Genomic DNA, 13,661 nt, shown 5'->3' on the forward strand with positions numbered 1-13,661 from the left:
GTCCGTTAGGGAAGGATGCCAATTAGAACCCCATGACAGCAGGCAGGCCAGGCCAGGGGCCCAGCTCAGCGTGCTGCCACGTGCACACCTATAGCAAAGCACAGCGTGTGCGTCTGCAGCGCAAGGCAGGGTTGAATTTCTTCACCCTGACCTCAAACAAACAAACGTTTATCACCATCACCCGCAGAGATATGGCAGATAACCCAGGAGCTGCTGAACAAGGAGGCTGTCAAGCTGCTAAAGGAAAAACAACTCAGGAGCAGTGTCCTTCCTGCAGATAACAGCAGTGCCTTTGTCCCAGCAGTGCAAGGCTTCAAGGAGGCAATTCAGAGCTCAGGTGTCAGGCAGCCAGCCTTGCACTGCTACAGCAAGGCAGGGAGCAAGAACCAGGAAGCAAGAAACAGCTCAGCAAGCCCTGGCAGCTCCTGCATGCCTTCCCTCCCTGCTGCCAGCCCAGGATGGTCCACAGCACTCCGTGGAACACGGGCAGACACAGCAGCCCAGGCAGGAATCCTTCTGGGATGAGAGAAATCCGCTCATGCCTCAAAGCTGCTGGAGCATCCCATGCAGCATATGGCTGCAGCAAGCCAAGCTGGCACATCCTGTACTCCTGCAAGCATCACGTGGGATTAAAAAAATAAGTTAAACTGGTGATAATTCTAGTCCAAAACAGATGAGAAGACTTTATGATTTACTTACATGTTCAGTAAACATACAAGCATACCCCTTCTCTGCAGGGACAGAAAATGGCCTGGATTGGTTTCACATGCACTGCAAGTGACCGCAGATCATAGTGCAGCTGAAGGGCATACGCCAATTTTGACAGCCCAACGAGCCCAACATCCCTGCAGGTTCTTTACAGCCAGCTGGGTGCCAGCAGCCCTCTCCTGCAGCTCCTCCTGCTTCCGTCCCTGCACGGGGCCCCCCGAGCCCTGCAGCTCTCTTTGCAGCGACCTTCCTCATTTCAACACCAGCCCCACGCATCAGAGGCAGTTCTAATGCTCAGCACCATCAAAGCAAACTCATCCCAGATGTCTGCTGTTGCTCTTGCCTGGCTGCCTCTCTCCATCCCCCTGGAGGTTTTCCAGCCCGTCCCGATGTGCTGCAGAGCAAGACGAGCCCCGAAGTTATTTGTTTGCCACAGCAGTTGGGGCAGCACACCCCAAAGCACCTTTCTGAGCGAGTGCTGCTTGCTCAACCCCTGTTCCCACAGCTAACGGAATGCTGTGCTGCAAAGCAGAGCAGAGCAAAGCAATGCAGCTCCAGCTGCAGCCAGCTCTGCCACCCAGCTGCAGCGCTCCGCCAGGCTGCCCTGCACAGGGCTTTGCTCAGCACCAACAGAGAACAATGCGCCCAGCATCCAAGCAGCCAATATTCATATTTCGCTTTGTTATTCAAAGTGTGGGCTCATTACTCCTATTTTCCATGCTCCAAGCCATACATTCCACCCCCAGGAGTGCTCTCCTCCCTTCTTTCAGTGGGACACAGCTGTCCCATCCATCAGGGACCCTGTCCCCAAGGAGCACACCCATCACCCAGGGCAGGAGCAGCACCGCGCTCGCCCCTATGACTTAAATCCATACATTCCACCCCGAACCAAAATAAGCCGGCACCCAAGCAGGTGGGAGGCAGACTCAGCTAATTTTAACTCCTGCCAGCTCTTCTGCTCAGAGGTGATAGAAACCAAATACCTCAAAGCAGCTCAACCACAAACCACAGGAAGAGCTGCGTTGCTCTGAAGCCTTCCCTCCCCCAGGATGCCACGAGAGCCCTGCTCTCACCCAATGCTCTAAGGCTGAAGACAAAGCAAATCCTGAATCACAGAACCATCCAGGCTGGATGAGAGCTCAGAGCCCCCAGCCCACCCCCACCATGCCCACTGACCACCTCCCTCCCTTCCTTTCGCTTTAATTAAATCTCTGCTTGCACCCAGAAGCAGCCCGATGAATGGCAAAGTAATTTGGCAGATAACGTCTCGCTGTTTTTAAGCGTTATTAAAAAGATAGAAACATTAAGATGCAAGCATTTAAATAATTACAGAGCAGATCTATTTAGTCAAGAAAAATACCAAGCTTAGCAATACAGGCTAAAATTAGCTGCAAAATAATACAGCCAGACTAGAAAACTCCAGAAGAACTACTGCCGTGTTCAAGCAAGACTGAAATTACTCCAATCCAGGCTTTGAGCTTACTTATATCTGCCTGGGATACCGATCTCACCAACACCTGGCCCTCCTGTCATTAAGGCTACCAAGAAATTAAGGAAGAGATCAGAAAGCCAAGGTGAGGCCAGCTGACCCCCCGTCCTTAGGCAACCTGAACAGCACAGAGCTCAGAACCCTTCCTCCTGCAGATGGATGCAATGCAGCGCAGCCAGCACGCTTAGCTTTCCTACATGCAAGCGGATGGTGGGTTTGCAGCAAAGCCGTGGTGTTGGCACCTGCACTTTGCATGGCTGCAGCTGACGACCTTGGGTCTTCTGCAGCCTTAACCATTCTGTGAGATACACAGCACTGCCTCACTTCCATCTGTCCAAAGGTTGAGCGCTGCATCCCAAAGTCTTTCCAGAAAGCAAGAAATATTGCATTACATAAACACTCAGAATGTAGCAAACTAATGGCGCTGGGATAAACGGCGGCTTGGTTTGAAGCCCAACAGGAGGAAGGAGGTGAAAACAGCAAAGGCAGCCACCTCCATGCTGCATCCTCTGCTATGCACTAACCATGCCCAGCACTCGGGCTTCAGGAGCACTTGTGCACACTGGATGGAAGCTTCTCATGGGAAACTGCGTTTCACATGGCAGGAGTTATCCAGCAAGGTTTATTGGAGCCATCTGCACCAATAAGGAAGTGAGTCAGCAGCCGCCAGCAGCCCTGATTCATCACCCAGTGCTTGTGCTATTTAGGAATCTGCATACAGCATGCAGGGCAGGGCGAGCGAAGAGCCGTTCTATGGGATGTAAAACACAACCCAATTTACATGCATTTGTTTTTGCTTTGCTCGGCCACCGTTCCTCCAGCAGCACAGGCGCTGCGCAGCAGAACTCCAGCATGGATGAATCATAATGTTGTCTTTATATTGCTGGAAGAAAAGCAAATTCTGTTTATTTTAACCCCAGATAAAATCACTTGGAGTTTCTCCAGCGAAACTCGATGTGAATAAGTCCTCAGAGACACCGAGGAAGCAAGGTTTCCATGGGATTGGTAACAAGCTAGCAAATGAGAACCCCCATTTGCCTTCAGACCTGGCAAACAAAAGCCCTGTTATAGCACCAAACCGAGTGCCTTTCCTCAGCTTGTCCCTTACAGAAGCCTGCCCACAATGTTATGGAAGCTCTGCACCTCCCCATGAGGGCTGTGTGGTCCCACAGAGCTGGTTCCCAGCAGGTCAGCATCTCAGAGGGTGGTGACGCACTGAACAGGTTGCCCAAGGAGGCTGTGGATGCCCCATCCCTGCAGGCATTCAAGGCCAGGCTGGATGTGGCTCTGGGCAGCCTGGGCTGCTGGTTGGCGACCCTGCACATAGCAGGGGGTTGGAACTGGGTGATCATTGTGGTCCTTTTCAACCCAGGCCATTCCATGGTTCTCTGATCTCCACCACCGCGGTGCATTCCGCGTCTCTGAGAGCTCCTCTCCAAAGAGCAGTGGGGTTTTCAGCCCGAGCCCTTCCCCTCAATACCCACACAAGGCCGTTCAGCCACGCGTTCTGCTTGGAAATCCTGGATGTGATGGTAATGCAGGGGATTTAAAACGATGCCGCGCTAAGCAGCCAGATCAGCTTCCCTCAGGCCAAGGGAAGAAATTATAGCTGGCCAGCTTTACACAGATGAGCAAGTTTGAAGAAAATAAAGACGTATTTGATGCTGGATGTTAAAAGAGAGCTCAAGGAGCTTTCTGGAAAGCAGTGTTAGTAGAAGGATGTCTTACCGGTACGCGGCCAGCCAGACACCTGCACACAAATCCTTCCAATTACTGTTTCCATAACTCCTACTTAAAAAGCTATGAATAAAGACAAGCTGCAATTAAAGAGACTGAGCACACCTCCGGTTTCTCTGCTAATAGCTGTGGAGTGGAAATAACGGGGGAGGAAGGGGCAGGGGAGGAAAAGGAAAACCCAGCTGCTGCCACGCCGCTCAGCCACAGCACCACCGCTGTGCCACTGTCACCATCACAACACCAGGGTTCAACCAGCAGTCCCAGTGCTCTGAGACGGCCTCTTCCTCCCACTTGATTTTGTTGTTAGCCAGCCAGAAGGCTGGGATGGCAGCCCCAGCTCCTGCCTGACCTGCACAGGGCGGGCTGGAAGGACTGGAACGTAACTAGAGATAGGATGGAGAGGTGATGGCCTCAAGTTGTGCCAGGGGAGGTTCAAGTTGGGTATTAGGAACAATTTCTGCTTCGGAAGAGCAGCGAGGCAGTGGTACAGCTGCCCAGGGAGGGGAGGACTCACCATGCCTAGAGGTGTCCCAGGGCCGTGGGGATGTGGCACTGAGGGACGTGGTGGGGTAAGCTGGGCTTGGCGATCTGAGAGGTCTCCTCCAACCTTAACGATTCTATCACAAGCACGTGAGCAGCACTGCACCTTTTCCCTGATTTTTCCATTACAACTACAAGAGAACCTTTGAGTAGAAGTACGCAGTGGGTAGCAGTTGTCACCTGATAGAAAACACCATGCTCCAGTCAATGGTGGTGATGCGGTGCACTGCTGACCTGACTGACGTCACACAATGTTCTCCTACCACCTCAATGCCAGCTGGGCTGGGGAAATAAACACTGAATTATAAACCCCAGCCACTACAGGCATGGAAATCCACAGCAGGTAACACCTGGTTTTCAGGAACACTGCCACAATGCTGATGGCAATACCCAGGCTGTCCTCACTGCAGAACCTGGTAGCATTTTGTCCCACCACCAAGCAGAATAAAGGTGTTTTCCTTAGAAGACAGCACTTGAAATAGTACGAAGGGATTTATTAAAGTCCTAAAGTAGACCAAAGTTCCTACCAACCACCTCACCCCCTGCTTTCCCTGCAACACACTGATTCTGATCTGCTCTCATTGGTATATGCCCTCATGCAGACACACTTTTTTGCCCACTGTGAACATTCAAGCCTTCTGCATGCAGATTAGCTGGATGATAAGAAACAAAAAATGCTGGCACAGCGCACCTTTTGCAACAACAAGGTGAGATGTGAAAGCATCAGGCACAGGTCAGCCCTGCTGGAAAACAAACCATGACTTTGGTCTCCCGTGATCTCCTTGCCTGGCTTTGGTCTTTGCACCGAGATGAGAGGATAGCAGGTGTCAGCCTCCATACAGAAGGGCAAGGCAGCTTAGGGACTCACCCACCAATCAGCCAACCATTCATGCAGGTGTTTCTGAGGTCACCGCAAGGAGCAGAGCAGGGGCTGGGAACACCAGCCTTAGCAAGATAAAACACAGAACAGAGGCATTAGATGCTTTAAACGTGTGCACAGAGAAGTCAGATATTCCCAAACAAAGCTGTGCAAGGTAGGAGCATCCCCAGTAAGCGTGCATGTGGCACAATATGCAACTGAGCCCCTCGTTGTAGGGCACGTGCAATCTTTTTGATGAATTCAGCAGAACGTACACTGAAAATCAGCACCTGCAGCTCCTCCGGCATTAATTGGCTAAGAGTCCAAACATGGCACAACGAGAGTTGGAGGCATCCAAAAACCAAAAGCACACGGAGAGAAGGAACTCGCGAGCGTTATTCCCCAACATGAGGCATTCAGGTGCAATCCTCAGGGCTTCCCCCACCCACGTTTAATGGTAAGTGCTCATCCACAGGTTTCCGTCCGCTGTAGGTGATAAGGAAGAGATGCTGCCCTGTGTGTTGAGTTCTGCACAGCTCACAGGGAGCCCCAGTGCAGGGCATGGCAGTGCCTTCCATCCCCACTGCCTTGGGAACAAGAAGCAAGGACAGAAAAGCCTTAAAGCAAGTGAAGGGCTGCCAGCTTTAGACAGTTTTCACTTTATCACACACGGACCAAGCGCTCCAAAAGCGGTGTTTTCAGGCTCCCTGAAGCCTGCAAAATTGAATTTAGTAAATCCAGGTTTACATTTGTAGCTATACCAGAGCACTTAATGCACTAACCTGAGGCAACCAGATTAATATGGATATTTTTATAATGGAAAATCTAGGAAATTACCAAACAAGCCTTGACGTTGAAGTCAAGAAGAGACGATGCTGTGGAGTAACCCTGAACTACTCCTATACAAGGAAACATCTTTTTAGCTCATCCTTTTCCCAGAACGGACCCTAAAACAATCAGCTCCAGCACAAACCCCATGGAGGATCTACCTAAGAGAAGTGGTAGAGCTATGTGGCAAGGAATCCCCCCCAAACAACCCCAAACCCACATCACCACCCTCCCTGCTTCTCCTCAATAACTGCCATGGAGAGGTTCTGCCTATTTATCTTAGAGGAGGGTTTTTAGTTAGGGTAGTATGGTTGGTCATGGTTGCACTCGATGATCTTTAAGGTCTTTTCCAACCTGATTGATTCTATGATTTGCTGCTTTCTGCTGATCTGCAGCCGCTCACAGCAACCTCAACAGCTGCCCATGGGGGCAATGGATGGCACAGGGCAACTGGAGAGTGGTCAAGCTGAGCTACTGCAGACCCACACCCTCCAAATCAACCCCAGCACTCAGGGATAGGCCAGAAGCCAGCAGAAAAATCTGTATTCTTTTCTCTGCAGGACGAGTGAGATCATCCAGCCAAATGTCCACCCTAGGAACCTCAGAGACCAAAGAAGGGCACAAACGTGCAGGGAAGCCACGCTCATGTGCTGACTGTCCTGAGTTGTTTTTAATAGATAACAGTCCTGCTGTGTCAGAGCTGCAGCCAATTCAGCAGGGAAACTGGAGGAGAAGAGGCAGCAAGTTGCAGATAGGTATCTGTAACCCTACCACGCTGCATGCAGCTTCCTGTGCTTCATGCACTGTGCTTCTCAAAACCAAAAAAAAAGCTGATTTGTTCCTTATCAGTTACACTGGTTATTATGCCCGAGCCCACAACCTGCAAACACTGCACTCTGCAGGCAAGCACCATGTTGCTAGAGACGTGCAGCAACCCCAAGAGTGCCCTGATACCAAACCCTCCCAGATGCACTGCTGTTCTGACTCAGCTCCCAGGCTTCTTATCGCAAGCATCAGTGCTGCAGCTTCCCACGGGTTCACGTGTTTGCAAGCAATAATTTCAGGCAAAGAAAGTTCCTGCCATTTGAACTCGCACAGCTGCGTCTCAGAGCGCACGCTGCTGCCCGCCGTCAGCCCTGCGTCCTCAAGTGGGCATCTGCAAACAAGTGACAGCCCTCAGAAACCTGAGCGCTTCCACTCGTCCTCACAAAGCACACCTGCAAAGCAAGCACCTTATCCAAGGGTATTTCCTTCCCTCATGCGCTTCAGTGAACCAGCCTTGACTGAGTCCCATTGCTAGGGTCTGCCAAGGATCACTTGCTGCATGCAGCATCACCAGAGCATTGTGGTACATAAATACAACTTGCTTCTGCAAACCCAGACTCGCTGCAGCTTGCTCTTAGGGAATGGGGCAGTGGGTGTGAGGTGGTTTCCCTGCCCAAAGGCGTCCAGCACCAGCTCTGCTCCCCTGCTCAGCTCTGCAGCTCACCACAACCATTGGGACCCACTCCAGAACTGGGGGAGCAACTCTCCAACGCAGCACAGGTCACTGGAACAGCACATTTCTCTGTGTACCACTTGAAAAGCAGAGCAGACGATCGCATAGGCTTGATTCCTGATAAGCACCAAGCTCACTGACCTCCTGCACCCTTGAGCTCATCCTTGTCTTTGTTTGGCACACCAGAGTGCACATTTCTGGCTGGCTGCCTCCCAGAGCAGCTCCATCACACAGGAAGCCTTGCTGGAACAGGCGAGGTCCTACTGGCACAGGTGGGGCTCACTGCCCTTCCAGATAAGGAAAAGGGAGTTAATCCGTCAATTATTTGAACTGAAGGCTTGATCCTTCTTCCCCATCTTCTATTTAAAGTTGCAGTGGGAGTAGGATTAGCAGAGTGAGGCTTTATACTACCAAGGCAAGAGAGGCGTGCAGTTTCAAGGCTTCGTGCAGCAGCATCACAGCACAAACCCCAGACAAACAGAGGCAGGCTTTCCCTGCATCAGAATTGATGGCATTTTGTTGACAGTCTGACGTTTCATCGTTCTTTACCTGGGAAAGCAGGACAAGGGGGAACGGTTTTAAGTTGAAAGAGGGAAGATTTAGGTTGGATGTCAGGGGGAAGTCCTTTACCAGGAGAGCGGTGAGGTGCTGGAACAGCTGCCCAGGGAGGCTGTGGATGCCCCATCCCTGGAGGTGTTCAAGGCCAGGTTGGATGGGGCCCTGGGCAGCCTGGTCTAGTAAATGGGGAGGTTGGTGGCCCTGCCCAGCAGGGCGGTTGGAGATTCATGATCCTCGAGGTCCCTTTCAACCCGGGCCATTCTGTGATTCTGTGATTCATCGTTCTTTACCTGGGAAGCTTAAGCTGAATTTCGGAGGTAGGGGCAAAACGGGGTATTGAGCACTTCCCTGCCTCCTTCTTATCGTTCCAAGTCTGCTCATTTTGCATTATGGACCTTCCTTAATTGCCAGCACTGGGAACAAGCTGTGAGCCGAAAGTCAAGTGGGTTTTAATGTACCTTGAACAGCAAGACAGCACTAAATCAGCTGTTACAGACCTGGGCAGCAGGGGATGCTCCGAACGAGCAGGTTCTCGAGGATGGAGGCACAGCCCCACTCTGTGACCACTGCAACACCTCCTGAGGAGCGCCGGGCAGCCCATCCTGCCCACTTTTCCTGGCAGGCATCTGCAGTGAGCCAGCATCCAACTGACAGAGCTACAAACAGCTCTGTTTGGAGGGAGGCAGAGGAGCCATTTGGCAGCAGGGGGATTGCTGTGCCTTGGTGGGGGCTGCAGCAAAGTGAAGGCGGTGCTGGAGCTGAACAGATGCCGGGGATTTCCCTGCCTAATAATGCACATTAGCACTTAGTATTTGCAATCCCAATCCCCAGCACCAAGCAGTTAATTTGCATGTTAATTAGAAGCAGGTCACCAGAAAATTACACCAGGCAGCCTTTCTGTGCTGACTGGAAGGGGCAGGGAAGCTTTCTTCCCCTGAACACCGACATCTCTGCAGGCACATCTCCTGTGACCAGCAAGCTGCCCTGAGCCCTCACCCCGAGCCCGAGCCCATCCATCCCCACACACACATCACATCACAAACTGCTCTGAGAACAGACACCTTCGGAGGCTCGCAGAGCAAACAGACACATCTGAGCAATAGAAGAAATAACAGAAAATGATTCTAACCAGAAAGCCTCCTGCTTTCACACAGTGAATTGCACCTGAAAGAGAAGCACGAGCTGTGCAGGAGAGGCGTGCAGCTGGTCCCATTCCAGCAGCTATGCCTTGCACACTCGCCCCATCCTGCTTGCTGCTCACATCCCTGAGCAGGGTTAAGAAGGGAAAGCAGAGAGAAAAGGACGAGAGATGAGCACAGCCATCCCGTTGCTCCTGCCAGCACACTGAATGCCATGTTGTTTGAGGAGCTGAACTGCCGAGCTAGGTTGAGCCCCCCCACAGTTAATGGTTGGTCAAAAGTGTGGGTTCAGTCAGTGGCTCAGTTCACAGCTTGGTCCTGCAAGCAAGCAGCAGGTGTAACTGCGCACACAGCAACAAACTGTGGCACAGAAGACTCCTCTGAACCCAGCAACAGCAAAGCAAGCATTTCATGTACATATATTACAATGGAATGAATGAAACCACCTATGGTTTGGCCAAAGATATCCTTGCAGGAGAACGTAAAGCTGCTGCAAACCACAGAAAGCACTGCGCCAGCTCAGCCAGCTGCAAAGTTCTCTTTGATTTTAACCAGCGGCAGCGTTTGAGCTGCTTGCACCCAGCCTGCAAGGGAGCCTGCACAGCAACACATTGGATTTTAACACCTAATTAAGCAGGTTTCTGAGCACGGCACACCGAGCTGGGGACCACCAGCCGTGCTGCCTCGTTAATAATGCTTACTGCGTGGAACACAGCGCCGTGGCTGACCCACCAAGCAACAACCTGCCTTTGTTTCAAGTACCTAAAGGGAAAGCTGAAAGATCAATTATGTTATTAGCGAGGGAATTAAGACAAAATTAAGTGGTAAATGATGAAAATCCTGTAATATCACTGCATAAACTCATCGTGTGAAGTCCGAAGGGCTTTTCTCTGTGCTGCTGCTGGGAATCCAAGCGGGGCACACAGGGTCTGTGCTGGGAGCTCGTGGCAATAGAACAGAGTGGGTTTCCTGCTCTCAGAACATTTCTCCAGCACTGCTGAAGTCTCCAGCGTGCTCCGCTGCCAAACGGGTGCCTTTATTCCTGCAGCAGAGACTCTAAGTAAAAGGGTCTGAAGAAGAAAACACGAAGCATCAGCGCTGTGATGGAACTGCTCCCGTTGGATTGAATCACAGGATCACCTGAGTTGGAAGAGAGCTTCAAAGGCCATCTTCTGCCACTGCCTGCTCTGAGCAGGGACACCCACAGCTCCAGCAGTGCTCAGAGCCCCGTTCCCTGACCTTGGCTGTCTGCAGGGATGGGGCAGCACCACCTCTCTGGGCGTCTCAGCACTCCTTTACTGCAACAGTGGAGTAGCCATGCATGCAGAAAACAAGGCAGGGCAGCCACGCCTCCTGCAAGCACAGAAGCACTGAAGAATGGTAACTGCAGAACAGTTATTTGTTAGGCTTTCATTTGAAGGAAATAACCTCACTGAGGCTGGCTCCTGCCCCTTCAGACCCGAGTCCCAGCCCAGCTGACATCCCCTGGCCCCTCACGTCTGTTCATATCACTGCCTGAGCTCACACTCAGCCCAGGAGCACAAGCCATCATTTCAAGGCACTCCTCGGAGTGCACAGCGCTGTGACCTGCCAGTTAATTTTATCTCTGGTCATGCTCGAACAATCCCTCGATAACAGAACAGGGACTTCTTCCTTTCAACAAGAGCTGTATCAACAATGAAACAAAGCAGACGAGTTAAGCACAAAAGCACCGCCACCAACGGAAGATAAGAGAACATGGAACACGTGCTCCACAATTACACTAAGGCATGGAATTCCAGCTTTCTGAGGGAGCAGAGAACAAAGTCTGTGTGTTGCTGTTCTGTCTGTTCACCTGGAAGCCTCACGGAGGAGGTTTTCCTCCATGTGCTGCTGTCGGAGTGCACCGAAGGCCCCCGGCGGTCCCACATCACCTCCCACCCATCCACCAACTCCACCAAGGCCTGAGCTGCCCTGGGTTGAGCACACACGGACAGAAGCCCACCTGTGTGACAAACCTGCTGTTTCTCAAGGAGTAATGCAAAGAACTCTGCAGCAGAACCCCGAGCTGTGGCAATGCCTGACTGCTGACTTACCGCTCCCAAATGGCACTGATACATCCCCTCTTCCTTTGTGCACACCCGTGGTGGTGTGTTACTGTGAGCACGTCATCCACGGGCTGGCTAATTAGCTGGATGAGAGGAGACTTCACGTCCCCCAGTTTCCTTAATATAACCAATTTAAACACAGCACTTTATCCCCTAAGGGTAAGGCCGCCTGCCTGACATTAATTAACACCGAGTCCACTGCAATTTGCACACAAGAAAATGGAGCAAACCATGTCTGATACAGTCCTGTGCAGGTCACACCATGGGTGTATGCAGACAAATATTTACAGGAGCTCCCCTTGCAGAGAACCATACCCACACATCTGCCTTGTCAGCGCACACCAAGCACACGGAACGGCTTCCAGCCTAAAGCAAAAGGCAGATCTCATTAGGGAGCTCCAACTAACAGGCCTGCACGTTTTAATACAACAAATTATTAAGAAGAAAAACTCGTGTTCTCTCCTACCATCAGCCCTCAGACCATTTCTCTATCCACATTTCCCACCAAAAACTCAATGCTTTTGGAAGCATTCAGAGCCCCAAAGACACCCAGCCCTGGTGAAGCAGCAGTGCAGCCCAAGCGCCTCCAGTGGCTTTGATCAGATGCAGAAGATTTAAAATATAGAGAGAGCGCAGGTTTAAAAAAAATAAAACAATCTGCAGGTAGTTTTAAGTCTCCAGCGTATTGATCAAGAACTTAATAGAGTAATTAGCCAGGGTTCATTAAAACATGCTTTCCATTAGGTATCTAATCTGAATTCATTTACACAGCCACGTACCACAGGTGCAGAGTTTTAACCCCTTTGAGCCCAGCTTGCCACAACACAGATAATTCCTCCCATCGGGGCTTCACCAAATCCCAACCTATTTCTCCCACACAGAGCCAAAGCCTTCCTCCTCCTCCTCACACTTTGAGCAGCACTCTGCGGGGTGATGAATCCCACCTTGAGCCCCTGAGGTCACCACGCTTCATTCCTCCTGGCTGCACAGCAGATGCAGCAGCACGCAGTGGATATGGCTTTCCAGAAACGCTCTCCCTTAAGCATCCCAACAAAGCACCTCAAAGGCACCAGAAGGCTGGGACAGCAGAACCTCGGGATCACATTCCCCTGCCTGACACAAGGCAAACTGCTCAGCTCAGAAAGGGAAAGCCTACAGACGTACTCGGGATCGGCCCATTCCATCTCTGCTATTACTGCATGCATTGTTAGAGCACCAGGTCCCCTATCAGTTGGAACACATGGTACACACTCCTCCAGAATAGCCAAACGCGTTCCCAGGATAATCCCTTCTTCCTGAAAACAGGAAATCTCTGTAATGAAACCATTGGGAAAGAAATGAGACAAATAAGCTGCAGTGAGATCTTTGTATGCAAGAGCTACACCTGGATCTCAAAAGCTACACGGAGCACACGGCGTTGTACCCACAGACATCTCTCCTTGGGGAAGGGTTGAACAGTCCATCCCAAAAGGGCTATCCAGAGGTGTTGCTGAATATTGACACCTTTTTCCCCTGAGAGCAGTGATGGGACCACCCCGCTGTGCCAGCCTTACTACCAGGGTAGGACGGAGCACTGCAACGTCTCCAAAGCCACAAGTGGCATTCATCACATGGAGCCCAGCTCACACTCCAAGCTTGCTGCAGATTACACGCAGCTTAGCAGGCATTGTTGGCATAGGTACGAGACAAACGTAGCTGGAACGTGGGGATGAGCTGCTTGCATCCCTTCCTTCACCCTGCAGCCACTCCCAGGCTCCTCCTCACATGCAATGGAGGACTTCCAGTTTACTCGACAGACGAACGCCTACAGGAATCCTACAGCAAACACCCACCAGGCAGTCACCACCAGCTCCAAGAACAGATGAGCTCTCCAGGGCAGCAATATCCTACCCCATACCACACCTCTCTCTGAGGACAGCCCCAGGCATGGGCCCAGTCCTTCTGGACTGACACCAGCTGCGGATTTGCTACAGGAGGATGAAGAAACACTTCGATCCCACTGAGAGGCTGCAGACAAAAGGAACTCCGACACCTTCTTCACAGAGCACTTTCTATGGAGTAGAGCTAGCAATTGACAGTAGGGAGGAATGCAAACACCAAGTAACTCAGCTCCACACCCACTGCACATCTTCTGACACAGCACATCATGCCAGTAAGTACATTAAACACTGGCACTTTTTGGTATAGAAATGAACACGGCTTTATCTCCCTCAGTCGA

The 13,661-nt window shown here is 51.4% G+C and overlaps 1 protein-coding gene across 2 annotated transcripts in view; it reads right to left on the reverse strand.

Moving 5' to 3' along the window:
* The window catches only part of GLG1 (golgi glycoprotein 1), a 59,263-nt gene that overhangs the window by 37,164 nt on the left and 8,438 nt on the right, over positions 1-13,661 (reverse strand). Inside the window, exon 1 of one of the 2 annotated variants that reach the window (XM_040707015.2) lies at positions 700-1,346. The exons of the other annotated variant lie outside the window; for it this stretch is intronic. Coding sequence (XP_040562949.1) covers positions 700-714 — 15 coding nt within the window. The 5' untranslated portion in view covers positions 715-1,346. Of the gene's footprint in view, positions 1-699; positions 1,347-13,661 lie in introns of those variants that run through there. 2 annotated transcript variants of the gene reach the window in all.

This window comes from Gallus gallus, chromosome 11 (assembly GCF_016699485.2).
Source record: "Gallus gallus isolate bGalGal1 chromosome 11, bGalGal1.mat.broiler.GRCg7b, whole genome shotgun sequence".
Lineage (NCBI taxonomy): Eukaryota > Metazoa > Chordata > Aves > Galliformes > Phasianidae > Gallus > Gallus gallus.